This window comes from Emydura macquarii, unplaced genomic scaffold (assembly GCF_026122565.2).
Source record: "Emydura macquarii macquarii isolate MOO-44397 ecotype Brisbane River unplaced genomic scaffold, CSIRO-AGI_Emac_v2 contig_3128, whole genome shotgun sequence".
Taxonomy (NCBI): Eukaryota; Metazoa; Chordata; order Testudines; family Chelidae; genus Emydura; species Emydura macquarii.
In genome coordinates, this window is record NW_027133265.1 from 4,810,211 (window position 1) to 4,825,317 (window position 15,107).

Sequence of the window (15,107 nt, forward strand, 5' to 3'; positions counted from 1 at the left end):
ACCTGTAGTGATGGCTATCAGAGTCCCTTAACACTTGCTTCATATATACATAAAGAATATTTTCTGACCTCTCAAGCTTCTCTGTTTTGGGCTTCTCCAATTCCCCTTTCTTTGGAAAACACCAATCTTTACAAACCTTTGTTGATGTGGAAGTCTTCAGGACTCTGCATAACTACAAATTAAACACTTTAAAGATCTTTAAGTAAGAAAGGTGTGTTGAACAGAGGAGATGGACCCAAACCAAAACCTGATTTCAAACATCTGTGAACTTTTAGCCTCATGGCTTGAGAATCCAAGTCTGGATTTTAAAAAAAATATCCATTTGGCCTTTAGGTCTCAACATAATAACACGTTGCTCTTTTTCTCCTCACTGTGTTTTCTTTCAGGATTATGCAGCTCTCTTCCTCCATACATAAAATGAAGAGACAGCAACTTGTGTGCAAACAAAGGGAATTTAACCACTTATGTACCTGATGTAAAAGAGTGTAAAGCTGCATGAAGATTGAAGGAGCTGAGCCCCAAACTCATAGAACAATTTCATATTTAAATATAGAGATTATTAAATAGCAGTCAATTGCTGACTGTTCTCAGCGGTGATTATTGGATATATTAGCTTTCATAAATGTGATATGAAGCCCATTTCCTGAGATTCTTATGGTTTGAACTGTAAAGATGAACTATTTCTTCAGAGGCTGAGCATAACTTGTTCACTTCCTTGTTACTTAATCATGGGCCACACCCCTACACCTTTCTCTGTTTGTTTCATCCACCTTTTGCATCTTGTAGTAACCTAGACTGTGGGCTCTTTGGGACAGGGACCATGTTTCACTGTACATCGATACAGAGCCCTGCACAATCCTTGATTGCTCCTGTAATACAAATAATAAAAGAAAATAATTTCCTATTCTTACTGGTTAGCATCTACACACAGGCTGTCAAGTGAAATTTACACATGTGCAGAACTTACCCCAAGATATTGGCCATCAATAAATACAACAGGTAGTGATGGGATTTCACATACCCTCCTGCATCTTTCATCTAGTTCTTTTCCATAGTCGCTGTTCAGAGCAATGTTTTTTTCTTCAAATTTCACTCTGTGATTTTGGAAGATCTTTCTAACAAGCTCACATCTTTCAAATGTGGTTCTCACCACGCGAAGGCTGGTAGTGTAAATTATGATGCGACCAAATTCTAGAACCGTAGATACCTGGAAAACAAAATGTTTTTAGTGTCCACTTCAGTAAAGGAAATGTTGGTGGATATATTTATTTCATGGCTATATAGATACCTTTCAGTTATTATTCTGTTCATTTGCAATATTATTTAAGCAGTAAGTACATCTTAACCTCTTTTCCAACATTATTGTTTTGGTTTGTTTTTTTCCCTCAAGCATAAGGATGAAAGAGGAGGAGGAGGTGTGATTTGGGATTAAGTTGTCATAATTATCATAAGGGTCCTAATTAAAATGGGTTTATGGTGGCTTTGCACAGTGGTGCAAGCATCTCTGAACCCTGGTAAATCAGCCCCAGTGGTTATAGTCTCCTAAAAGCATAAATCTCCAATTCTGCAGCTGTGACCTTCATGTAGGTTTGCAATGAATTCATTTTTCTTGGATTTGCCAGATACCGTATCAAATACTGTTTTGATTTCCCCACACAGTTGGGACAAAATATAACTGACTTCCCCTGCTATAGCCCATGCTAACAGATTCCTCATGAAAAACCAGTGCTTCTACCAGTAAACAAGGATGCAAGAGAAAGTGAGACAACTTTGTCTGTCTAACTAAAAAGGACCAGCATTTCTTGAGGGGCAGCTCAATACTTTGCTGAGGATTCAATCAACCGTTTTTACTTTTATAATGGTAAACTTATAATAAGGGTCAGATCCAAAGCCTATTGTAGCTAATGGAAGGGCTCCCATTGATTGCAATGAGCTTTGAATCAGAATCTATGTCTGCATATCTACGTCTTCTTCTCTGTGATAATGTCTAATGACTGGTGTATCCTCTCTGGTCAAGAGCCACAAGGAAATGTAATTACTACAGGTCTCAGCATTTAGAGGCTGAAAGACAGAGAGCGCATGGAATGCCTCCCCTCTTTAAAAATGGCTTGCATTTATAATAATGTCCAAGAACCACTGTTGTAGTTCCAAGAGATATTAAGCTCAGATAAACACTGGATAAATAGTAAAACTCCTAGATTTTTAATTAAAGCAAAATGAACTTCCAAGCCTTTTGTGTTATCCAGTGCAAGAGCCAGCACAAGGTTTCATTATTTTGGCAATGTTACAGATGTAGTCATAAGTTAGGAAACACTACAAAACAGAGATTTACAACATAGTGTAGCAATTTGTAGAAAGTGATTCCTGATGGATGATTATGCAGTTTTGAATTATGGAACATAACTGTAAAGGTAAAATTGCAGTCAAACTGCAATAAACACCACTGGGAGTGCTTGTAGTTAATGAAGTCATGATTTATCTTACTAGTCAAATTCTCAAAAATGTCACTTAGATTTTTAAAGAGTTTAATTTGTAGTTAAGAAGAATCCTCAAGAAGAACTTTCAGGTCTTCCAGATCACCAAAAGGATGCTTCAAAAATATGGAATTTACTAATTTCCTATCCACCATCCCAGGTGGTGTCATAAAAGGTCCAAGTGTTCTTTCTCTCTGGTTATACTTCTTGGCTCTTCTATTTAGGTAGGAAAAGTTAGTAGAGTATATTACTCATTGGCCTATATTCTATGGCTAGAGTATGATATAGCTCTGCTGAGGCAATTAACTCTTTCCTCATAGCTTTCACACCTCCTGAATGAGAGGAATAACTTGTCCCATATTAAAAGATTCACTATTCTACAGTAATGGTCCAAAATATTTCAGTAAGCCGCACCTGTCATCTTAGTCTTGTAAATTATATCCTCCTCCTTTCTGGTTATTATATTATTACTAACATCCATTATGCACATTTCTAAAGTACCCATCCTCATAGTATCTTGGTCCATAAAATAATATTTTTCACTTTTAGAACATTGTGCACACAGACATCTCAGATCTCTTTATGAACATTAATTTATTCTTGTAATGCCCATTTGAGATAGTGTAGTATGACAATTCCTATTTCACAAATGGGAAAACTGAGGCACATAGCAATTGAGCAATGTCACACAGGAAGGCTGCAGCACAACCATGATTAGAATCTGCTTTGGGTCTCAGTTTTATGCTTTAACCATAAGACATGCTTAACAAAACAAAGAAAACTAAACTAAAAGAAAACAAATCTTGACAATATGGTTACAGATTTGTTATGGAACTAGGATTGCTGAGTAATGATCCACAGTTAAACAAGATTCCTTATGGAGCGGAAGAGCTGATGCTGAAGTCCAAAAGATTTGCAAAAGTATTAAAAATAGAGAAGTACTGTGAATTACTTCAAAGCAGATGTTTAACATGTTTCACAGTTTCTGGGGGGAAAACAGCTACTTATGCACAAGGCAAACGTGGGTAAAAAGTTGAGCAGCTAGATATTTTTGAACTAATGGAAATGCCAACTCCAAAGAATTCTTTAACAGTGCTAATTCACAATGCAACATTTTCTGCAGGACAGAAATTCCAGTTACCGCACAGCTCTAATTTCTAAGCGCTAGTGGTTCCCCAGTCATAGCAGACAGGCTTGAAAACAAACGGTCATTATCTGGATTAGCATCAGCACTTGAGGTGTCTCAGTTGCATACAAATCAACAGAGACATGAGGAAAGTGGAGAGCTGAGGGCCTATTTGGAGTGATATCAACCAGAGATTAGGCAGGTGTATGTGTCTGCGTCTGCTTTTATGTTTCTTTATTTTGCCTAATAGTGTAGTGAAGAAACACACTTGTTTGCTTCAAAGATGTATCAAGGGCACAAGATAAATAGGAGTTCAGGGACATCTTAGTAAGCTTTCTGCAAATGGCTTTCTGAGTTAGAGACAGATTGTACTTGGCGTTGGCAGGACATTAAGGTTTTCTCCTTGGCACTATGCTGTCGCCTTCATATAGCTGCACTTGATAATTCAAAATCATACCTGTAAATATACATAAAATGGGGAAGTTAAATTATTTTTTCTCTTATTGGTACTAATTCCTATTTTGTTACCCATCTGAAGGATATTAATCCATGATGGGTACTATAGAGTATAAACCTTTATAGTAAATCAGCAGAATTCTATTCTGAACCAGTCACCCTCTGTCTTTGCCTTTCTGAGTTGTAAATGTAGGTTCTTATCCATGTTAGTTCTTACATCGCAGCAGAACTGTAATAAACTAATGGAAGCAAAAATAAATTAATGGAAAAGCATTTCAGAAAATGAGCTTTCACAATTACTCTAATGGACCTTAAAATGAGATACATTTCACTAAATATATGGTTGCATTTCAAGTTTTGAGTTGGAATAAAACAGGGGGTGTTAATTTAATTCATGGGTCAATAAACATTGAAAAGCTGTTGTTCACCCAACAGTGGTTTGATAATGTAGTAAATTACAAAGGTTCAGCTGCAATGGTTTATACTGTCCATTGAACATCCTTTTGAAAAGCTTTTATAGTGAATCCTGAAGCAACTGGAAATTGGTTTTGATTTGAGGTATCATTACCAACCCAAATTTGGCTCGGGTTCACCAAGACTTATGAACTTGGGTCAAGTTTCAGGTGAATCTGCACTGAGTTCCAGAGAAGACATCTTCATGGAATGAGTGTCAGTGAGAGATTTATGGATTCAGAAAAAAAATAAGCTTACTTTCACATCAATCCTTATACTATTTACAGCTGTTAATTTAACAGTGAAGTGCTTCCATTTGCCAATGAAGGGTCCATGTGTGGTAGCTGCTCCAGTGCCTCAAACTCTACAGCCTGTATTTCATTTGACAACTTCAAGGCAGCAGCCGCATAACTTTCAAGGGGCAAGCCCCAGTAGCTTGTCACGGTGGATAAACACAAAGGAGCAAGGCTCAGTAAGATCTGCCCTTTTTTCTATTCGGAGATAAAAATGAAACATGGGGCTAGTATGATCCTTTGTACTGTGAGGTGCAAAAAGATGAGTCAGCCCTTTTCAGACTTTGGATCTGATCCATTGTGTTTCCATTGACTTCACGGAGATTTGGGTCAAACCTTTGGTGATGAAGGAGCACACACGATTTGGGGATCCTGCCCATGCACCATCTTCCCTGATCTGCCATTGTTGGAAATAAATGCAATAATTAGCAGACTGGAGGGACTGGGAGTAGCATGAAAAGGGCTATGATGTAGGGTTAGAGAATGGTGCAGGTGAGTTTGGGGTAGGGGAGACAGCATTGGAGAGAAGGAAACAAGGGAAAGACTTAAAAGTGAGAGGAATAGCATGAGGGGGGAGAGATTGAGTTGCAAAGCTCTGAAGGAAGGATGGTGAGAAGAGATAACAGAAAACAGACTAAAATGTGAATCAAGCTAGTGAAAAGAGAGATGATAAGGAGAAGAAAGATAAAAATCACAACATCAAGTACCTTTTGTTTAAAGAAAGTTTGATAGCCAGAGTAATTGTGTGATAAAAACTGTTATGAAGTCCATGAATCCTCATGTTGTATTAATATTTTGGAGAACATTTTTCAAAGCACTACAGTGGTTTAGTTGCACAGCTATCACTAAAGTAGGAATCACACTGCTAAAATACCACAAAGCATTGGAGAATAAACTTTTTTTAACAACTTATAAACATAACACATAAATAACTATCAGTAATCTGTTATAAACTCCATTGGTATCTTTGAGAATAATGTATTGTGCTCTCATATATACCTAAATACAGCATTTTCTGTGTTTAATATTTTAAACACTTATGATGAGTGTGTCATTAAATTCCCTTCATACTGTGTGAATTCAGATCCTCCACATATTATTGTGACCTCGGTCTACTGGGCCTGGAATAGATTAAGACCAGTTACTTAGAAGTTAAAGGGTTCATGTCCCCTTATCAATCACATGAGCTGTTCTGTCCTCATTCAGTTTTCACTTTCTTTAGATTGATATCTGGTATAGGAATTTTAAAAATGAGTTACTAAATAACAATAGGTAATGCACTCCTTACTTGGTAATGGGATAATTTTTATTCAGCACTGTTTGCCCAACCTATGACTTCTTTCTAACCTGTTTTATGACATTTTTAGTAGGTGCCTGTAGAACCTATTTTGCCACCCTTACTAACACTGGATAATTCTTTACTTCTTGAATAGTCCTGCTGAAATAAATGATAACATTTAACAATTCCTTACTCTGATAATGTGAACAAGGACATCAGAATCTTCCCTTGAATGATTTTCTTATCAGCAATGTAGTCTTGTAACATAGATACTTGCTTACTGCTGCTCTGTGTGGGCCATATTCAGAGGAGACACAAGTGCTGGTCTAAGTTCCATGTCAATACAGCTTCCTGCTGGTTGCTATTCCTGTTACAACTCTCTTTTTGCCTCCTGAGTGTGAAAGTGATATCAGCTTACACTCACACCTGTGTATAATTATACCACCAATTTTTTCATTTCTGAATTTAGCCCTGTGTCTTTTAATGTACTTGTCTTTTCCCCAGTCTTGATTGGTTCAAAAAGCATATGTAATGAAACTTGGTTTTATACTTTGTACTCTAGCTAAGGCAAAATATCTCATCTGCTGCATTTGATGGTCTGGAATAATACTTTGAATCATTAATCCTGAAATGTTAACATCAACCTTTAGTAAAAATGAGATTTCTTAAGGCTCTTAGTATGTTAATATATATCATTCAAATAATTCTATTCAAGCAATAGCAAAATCCTTCACTGATGGATATAAATTACTGATACTTCCTTCTCAGGATATCATCTTGCCACATCTTGAAATGTTCTACTGAAATATGCTCCCCTTGGCCTTGTAATTAGATCATATCAGGCTGCCACAGGTATCTACTATCTGCTGACTCTTATGAAGAAGAAATTCACAGTACATCGCAAGACCTGTGCCAGAGCTGTTTTATTGGGCGAATATAGCCTTTGTAGCTGATAGTGAATCTTGCATTGAAAAAAAATATTTGGCCAACATTTTCATTCATGAGTATTAAATTAGGCTTTAGTCCATATGTAGGCATCTACATATATTGTAGCCTCAGCTGGTAAAATTCTCTGGAGCAGAAGGCTGTAGGCTTAAGATTCATACCCAGACTCGGGATTCTACCCACTGCTAACACAAGAATACAGTATTGGTTCTATTGTACCAGTAAAGGTGCCATCCATTTGATGACATGTTAAACTCAGGTCCCTTCTGTCTGTCATTGGTGGCTGACCATTTGAAAGTAAAGGTATAATGGCACCTTTAAAAAAGAATAAATAACTGGTTTCCTGACCACCATTCATTCTCCCTCAATAAGCAGGTCCTAACCTCCAATGCTTTCTGAGCAAGAAGGAATTGCAAACAGTAAGATATATATAGATACATAGATATATATATACACACACAGGTAGTTCCTATGAGCTTGTCATGTTCAAACTTAATCATCACAGTATATATCTGATTATTTGTGATGTGCTTTCAGTATACAATCACTTTGCATTTCATTTAGCTATTTATTTTCTGAACCCTTATAGTCCCCGATTCAATGAGGCACTTAAACACATATTTAGCTTTAAATTTAAGCATGAGCTTAAGTGCTTGACTGAACTGAGGTCATAGCCCTGCTTACACTTGGCTTACACAAGTACCTGACACCCTAGCAATATCTGGGAGCAAACAAACCCTGAATTTTATTTAATTTAGAAAGCCATGTGCCTTACTAGGCCTCAGGAGAATAGAGAATACATTTTAAAAACCATAAAAAGAACAGTATTCATTCCAATCCTATTATATGTTAACAGGATTTGTGTCTTCCTGCCATCTACATCATTTCAAAAACATAACCCTTTTTCTTATACCATACCTATATATCTATTTCAGGTACTATAATAGATATTGTGAATTTCTCTAGCAACTGAGCAACTCACAATCTTCAGTGTATTTGCCCTCATGACACAGGTACTCATCCTCAGTCTACAGATTAGGAACTGAGGCATAGAGAGACTAAGGCTTAATACACACCAGGAAATTCAGTAGCAGTCGATGGGAGTTACCCAAGTACATAGAGTAGCTTGCGTAACTCACATCGACTTACTAAATCCTCTTCTGCGCTCCGTCTCCACTACGCTACGCTGACTGGAAATGCCTTCCTGTCAACGCAGCATTAAGCCTTTTAAAGAGGTGGTTTAATTGAATCAACTTCCGGATCTATTGACTGGGTCTTCACTGCCACTCAATCAATCCAGATAGATCAATTTGACGGTGGTGAATTTGCCATGTGTACATAACCTTAGTGAATGGTAGGAAATCTGTGGCCCATCAGGGACTTGCATCTTAATCTCCTAAACCTAAACTAGTGCCCTCATCACTAGACCATCCTTCCTCTCTAGAGCTTTCTCAAACAGCTACTGGGACTATAGCCCATTTTCTTGCAACTTCCTATTTTGTCTGTTTAAGGTTTGTCCTCTCAGAAATACTCAAACAGTAGTATAGTTAAGAAAAATAGTTGTTACACTATTTCAGTATCCATTGGCATACAATCCAATCCAGACCAGGCAGTATGGTATCAATAATAAAACATGTTTATAAAACATATAATATGGAAGGTTGTAATCCATTTTTACATTTAAGACAACATATGTGTTTTAGGGATATCATTAAAAGAAATGACTGTAATAATAGTATTAATATATCATATTTATATTGTACCTCTATCTTAAAGTATCCCAAACCATTTGACAAATTTAATGTAGTTTTTTGATGGAATTGTGACTAAGAATGTTCAAATTGTCATATGACTAAGCACTCAAAAGACAGGAGATGAAGTTAAGGCTGGAAGGGCTGCATTTCCTCTGATCCCATCTGTGTATGCATTACGATTAGAAATGGGTGGAATTTTTTGACAAAAACATTTTTTGGTGAATTATTCATTTTGGAAAAAGAAACAAAGATGGTTCTGAAAACCTCAAGTTCCATTTTGACATTTTTTAAACAAAACATTTTGATTCTTTGATTCAAAACATCTGTAACTTTAGGTTTTTTTAAAAAAACAACAAAAATATTAAATGCTCAAAATCAAAATGAAACATTTTGTTTGACCCAACACAGTATTTTTTACTTTTCAATTTGTCAAAAATTTAACCACTTTTTTGAAATTGCCAGCAAACTGAAAAATGAATTATTTGTCCCGCAGTTATTATGATCCCACGTTATTTCTCAAATAGTACAATGTAATATCATACTGTTTTTCTGCAAGCTTAAATTTACCTACGTCTTGTCAGTCAGAATCCTGCTCTGTGCATGTTAACTAAAAGATGTGTTTTAAAGCAAGAAAAAATACTTGAAATACCAGTGAAAGGGCATAGAGCATGGCCCTTCACTGTCACAGTTTCATGGCAACAGTGCCTGTATTACCCCTCCATTCTCCACTAAGGGCACCCACTTTAGGCTTCTAGCTCCCAGCCATCACCTCTCCTGGGCAGGCACCTGTGTCCTACTCCCTCGTGATCAGGGATTTTAAAGCTGCCCAGCTCCCTATCTTGCATAGTGATATCCCCAGCAAACCAGACTGCCTGAAAATGGCAAGGCCTATGCTTTGCTTTCTCTCCAAGGGCTATGAACAGTAGGATGCCAGCAGTTATAAGCTCATTCTAAGCAAGCACATTTATTTTTAAGGTAAAAGCATTACAGAGAAAACATATTAAAAGGAGCTATATGCATGCTAAAATGTTTACCCGAGGTAACCCAACTCCAAGCTAGGGCTCTGGTTGATTTTAGTCCTTCAAAATTTACAAATGGGTTTTCCCCATGTTTACTATTCATAGGTCTTAAATCCAGGACCAAGGCTGGGCAGATAATATGCTCCTTGATACAACTCAGACCTTTGATCTTAGCCTTCTGTATCAGATAAGCACCAGACAACAACCCTCTCCTCAGGGCGTAGCTTCAAAATGCTGGGGGTTTTGCATAATCGGAGTTGAGGAATTTGCATTAATTTCTCCCTAGGAATTACCCAGCAAATCCGCTTAAAACTTGCTATCCCAAAAGTCCAGACTTGTCTGGCACATTTTCAGTACAGTCTTTTGAACTCCCAGGTCCGACATCAGTTACATCTCCCCCATAGAGAGTTCATAATAATCCATAAATTTATTGCAATAAAGTCTTTCAAAGATCCAGGCCATATCTGTCACAGGAGTAGCACTTCACATAGCACTAGGCTGGAGCACTTATTGTGCTCAAGGAGGTCAAAGACTGCAATTGTGCCTGGCTCTTTATGCTCTTGTTTCTCCTTACCCTGCACATCCACATAGGGACAGGCCTTCCAGTGTCCCTCAGAGACTTCCAATGGCCATAAAATGAGCTAATATCAGAGCATGGACTAGCACTCTGGAATTCCTAGCTTCCTGCTCCTTGGTCATTAGCTTCTGCTGCCCTGACTTCATAAGCTCAGACACAAATTTACAGCTACTAATATGCAACCAGCTCTAGGGAGGAATGCAGTTCCTGTTTAACAACAATTAAACAAAGGAAAATACTATATCCAAATAAAACTGCAAGGAGGAAGTAAGACAGGCAGAATGCATTTACTCAACTTGGAATTTGTCCAGGACATAATTTGTAACAACGATCAAATTACTAGCAAAAGATCAGTATCTGCCCATACTTGGCTGGACTTTATTTATGAAGAGTGCTCTCCCAAAAAGAACCATCAGCATTTTCTCTTTAGGGTGCACATCACTGTGTGCTTCATGATTTATTCCTTTCTACATATTCCGATAACAGAGGGATATTACTTCTGGCTTTTCATAGATTCTGGGACCTCTGCAAACCAGGAACCATAGGTATAGCAGAATGGATATCAATAATCTATTCCTTAATCTTCCAGTAACAAGGCATGGTTTTGACATACTTCTCATCTCCCTATCTCTGGGAACACTCTCCTGGAAATGGAAAGTTGGTATGTAAGAAAGGAAAACCACTCTCTGGTTCTCCCCGGCATCAGCCTGGAAAGGAGTATTTGTACAGCCAATTTATAAGCATCAAGTGTTGCTCTCCATTAAAACACAATAAAAAAAGAGAAAACATCTAGCAAGGAGAGAATGAGGAGAAACAAGAATTATTGAAAATAATTCTGTTCTCAGCAGCTCACATGATGCACTTCAAGAGGTTATTTCATTACAACATCTAACAATCTAATCTAATATCATGCCATGCGCTGATCTGCAGCGTACAATGGGCTCTCATTATTCAGCAGCACAGGTGTCACGCTAAACAAACTGCAGCTAGATGGTCTTGTAAAACTGCTGTAGTCACCATTAGATAATCTGATATTTAGGGCTCAGATTAAGATGTATATTTGCAAATCAGCTGTTTGCTAGCTGAGTGCTTTTCTCATCTACATTTACAGTCGTCATCATAATAAGTAAATCTCATCCTTCACTTCATTTCCAAAGAAAACATACTGACTTAACACAAGCAGTAGTATTTCTAAACAGAAAGGATTCTAATCTGTTTTGTGAAGCACAATAGAATATTTGATGGGTGGTAAAATACCAGTATTTAGAGGGTCTTTGTAAAGACCTCAGAGGCCCAATTCAGGCTTCGGTGGTGCACTGCCTGTTTACACCAGCTCCTAGTATGGCCTATTGTACCTATTTCTGGAAGGAAATGACTGCAGTAAGCTGTAACAATGATCAAATTTCTGTCATAAAAACAACAGACAACTGCAATAGAGCAGATGCATTAGCTGCATTTGGGCAATCTTATTATCCATACAGAGCTTTTCTTAATGAGTTACAAAAAAGCTTCGGATATTAAATTCCACTTATTGTCCTGTTTACACCCACAGATGGCTAGAAATGAACTCACCATCTCTGTATGAATGTAGTTTCCTAAAATGCTACTTATATTAGTGAGTGAAATATAATTATAATGCTAATTGACATAAATGCCTTTACCACTAAAATGCAGTCAAAATGCTGTCTCAAGAAAATCCAAAACCAGACATTAGAATCATCTGCTTAACATCCTACTTCTTAGTTCATTGATTATTCTAGCACAGACTTTCTCATTATTTTAAAATTGCACAGATCTCTGAAATGAAATTTGCTAGTCTCCCCATCCTTTTCATAAAGCTTATAAAGACAGAGAATAAGACTGCACAAGGAAAATAGCATTAAAATGTTATAGCCAGGCTAATGATCACACTAACAGCTTTTTCACAGTTGGCTTCTACAGCCTTGGGGGCATAGATAGATTTGAATCTCCCACTCTCAATTCAGAGAAAATCTGCATAGTTGCAACTACACTGGCAAAATTCAGACACAGAATTCACCACCAGTGCAGTTCCACCAATAGTAATGGCAACAGAACCTGTGTCCATATGAATTTCATCACCCACCAGCGAAACGTTGCCAGCACTGAAATGTAATGTGATTACTGTGGAAGAGCTCACAGCAAGATTGCACAACAGTTTAGGAAAGGAGGTGAAGGATATTTTATTCAACTGCAACCACAGGGCAAATTTTAAGTAAGCAGACTGGAATTACTCAAACTGAATTTTAAACAAGGTATACAACACCCCTTCTTTTGCAGAATGTACATTGGGAATTTATTCAACCACATGAAGTTAGGAACTTTTAATATATTTTATAACTTTTAATAAAGTTTTTATAACTTTTAATAACAAGTGCATGTTATCCCTCTCATCTTAGTAGGATTCCTCATGCAAAGTGTGGATACAGATCTCTCAGGCTTACTAGTGCTTGGATTCAGGGAGTCAGTTTGGTCCCACTCCTAGCTAACATACTTTCATTCCCTTAACTATATTAACCATACTGCTTTTAGCAGATCCAAGACAATACTGTATATGAATCCACTTGAGGGAGATAACCCTTTGTCATTCTATTCTGAAGAGAATGATACTGTAACATATTCCAGAATGTACTGCGTTAGAGGACGTTACCCCTAAGAAAGTTAATAGGAAGTGAATTCAGTAGGATTTCTTAAACTCTTAGGCCCCAATCTTACAAGTTGACTTCAGTAGGGCTTTCCATAGGCACAGAAGCCTACCCGCAAATCTGGGTTTGCAAGATCAAGACCTTAAGAATTTTTAGCTATATTTATTTTGCTGATTATAGAGTTAGTTATTCTGAAAGATTTTAGGGTTTACAAATTGGCCTACTAACATATGAGAGAGAGAGATCCTATTTTTGGCATTAGTCTCCTGTTCCACAGATTGAGACCCTCTCATTACTCAATGGTAGGCACTCTAGTTTAGTGAGAAATGACAATGACAGGATCAGAACATAGTCCAATCTAGTCCTCTTTGGCCAACAGTTTGTTTTTACATATACAGTTATGTTTTACTGCATATAAAATATACAGTTATATTTTACATGAAAGGAGAGAGGTTAAAAACAGAGATGAATGGGTATTTTTATGGGCAAAATCAGGGATACAAAGTCCCTGTCATGACTGTGTATAGGTGGAACAATATTTGGATTGTTTTGGTTCCATGATGTAATAGCATCATGTGAAGTTCATAAATGCAGTTCTTTTCAAATGGCTTTTCTGAGCCAGTTTACAAGAAAAAATCTAAACAGTAGAAGCCTTTTTCCCTGCATAATGAATACATGGAAAAATGCTTCTGTATCCAAAGCTAGATTCATAAGCCACATTTAATGTTAGCATTATAAACATCTATCCTGTACTTTGTATATCATCATCAGATTTGAGCACTTGTCCTAAAAATTAGCTTTCTATAGCATCTGAGCTTCCCCCAGTATGCCTACTCTGTTATGCTCTTGCTTTATGCATCAGTATGGCTCCTGTAACCACAAGTTTAATATATGGCTATAGAAACCATATTTATTGTGTGTATTGGTGTGCTATTGCCCAAGGTAGGAAATTAATTCTAACATTGTTTAATTACCTGTTGTGTAATAAATGGTTTCTCTGCTGAACAGTTTGCATCCTATTACAGAGATAAGCAGGTTCTTTTTGCTTGAGGTAACCACTGGATCCAGTGTTCGCTGCAAACTGAAGTCTTTTCCCTTTGCTGGTCCGAAATGGTGCTACAGGGTTATACCAGAAAGAATTAGTCTGGTACTCTCCTTGATTCTTTGACTGCTGAAAACAAATCATTCATTTAAGCAGCAGTTTTTAAAAGGAGCTTGTACCAATCCTCTATTACTAGTGATTCATATGAGGAGGTAGAGACTCAGGAAAATGAAAGGGGGAAAACTCCTACAGTTCAAGAATCTAAGAGAACCTCGCTCTCCTTTCAGTCCAGATGCTGAAGTCCTATTCTGGAGAACTATGCATGAATCCCATCAGGATGGTGCCAACTGGTCACAGGAAGGGACAGAAAGAAAACCCACCTGAGGATAGGGCTAGGCAATAAACACCTTTAAGAAAACAGTAATCCAATGTGTCATGCCGGTACAGACTGGGATCACTACCAAAGGGCTCAAAGAATGACCTATCCACCCTCTATTCCATTCTCAAGTTATTTTTTCCCTCAAGATAGGCTGGAATTCCTCTCCCGCTCATGAAGCTTCCAAACATTTTGTGAACTCGATCAGAGGGGAAAACTCAGGTATTCCCTTACTCATGAAAACCAATCAATCTTCCTACATACTGAGCAGAGAACAGTCTTCTTTTGAGCTGCCCTTCCCCTCAGAGAAGGTCCACTCTCTCTCTTGTAGGTCAACTTCAATTCTTAGGTTTCTATCGCCTAGTTCTGCCCAGGCCTCCAAGAGACATCCCTCCTCTGCCAGGGCAGCCAGCTCGCAGAAAGCTGCATCCTCTCTCTTAGCTCCTTTTCCCCTCCTGATTTGTTCCCTCCAGCTGGAAGGCTTTTCCTCCCAGCTTGACATTGCCAGCAACTGTTGAGGGACAGAGAGGTTTTCAGCCCATCTATAGCCCAGATGATCATCTTCTTTCTTCTTGTGCCAGCCCAGTCATATAGTAAACAACTCAGTAGTCAGGTCCGCATAGATTATTCATCAGCTATTACATAGCTGC

At 37.7% G+C, this 15,107-nt stretch overlaps 1 protein-coding gene across 1 annotated transcript in view; it reads right to left on the minus strand.

Annotated features, from left to right (window-relative positions):
• The window catches only part of GRXCR1 (glutaredoxin and cysteine rich domain containing 1), a 48,343-nt gene that overhangs the window by 11,940 nt on the left and 21,296 nt on the right, over positions 1-15,107 (minus strand). The window contains exon 2 of the mRNA XM_067531182.1: positions 968-1,207. Coding sequence (XP_067387283.1) covers positions 968-1,207 — 240 coding nt within the window. The remainder of the gene's footprint in view (positions 1-967; positions 1,208-15,107) is intronic.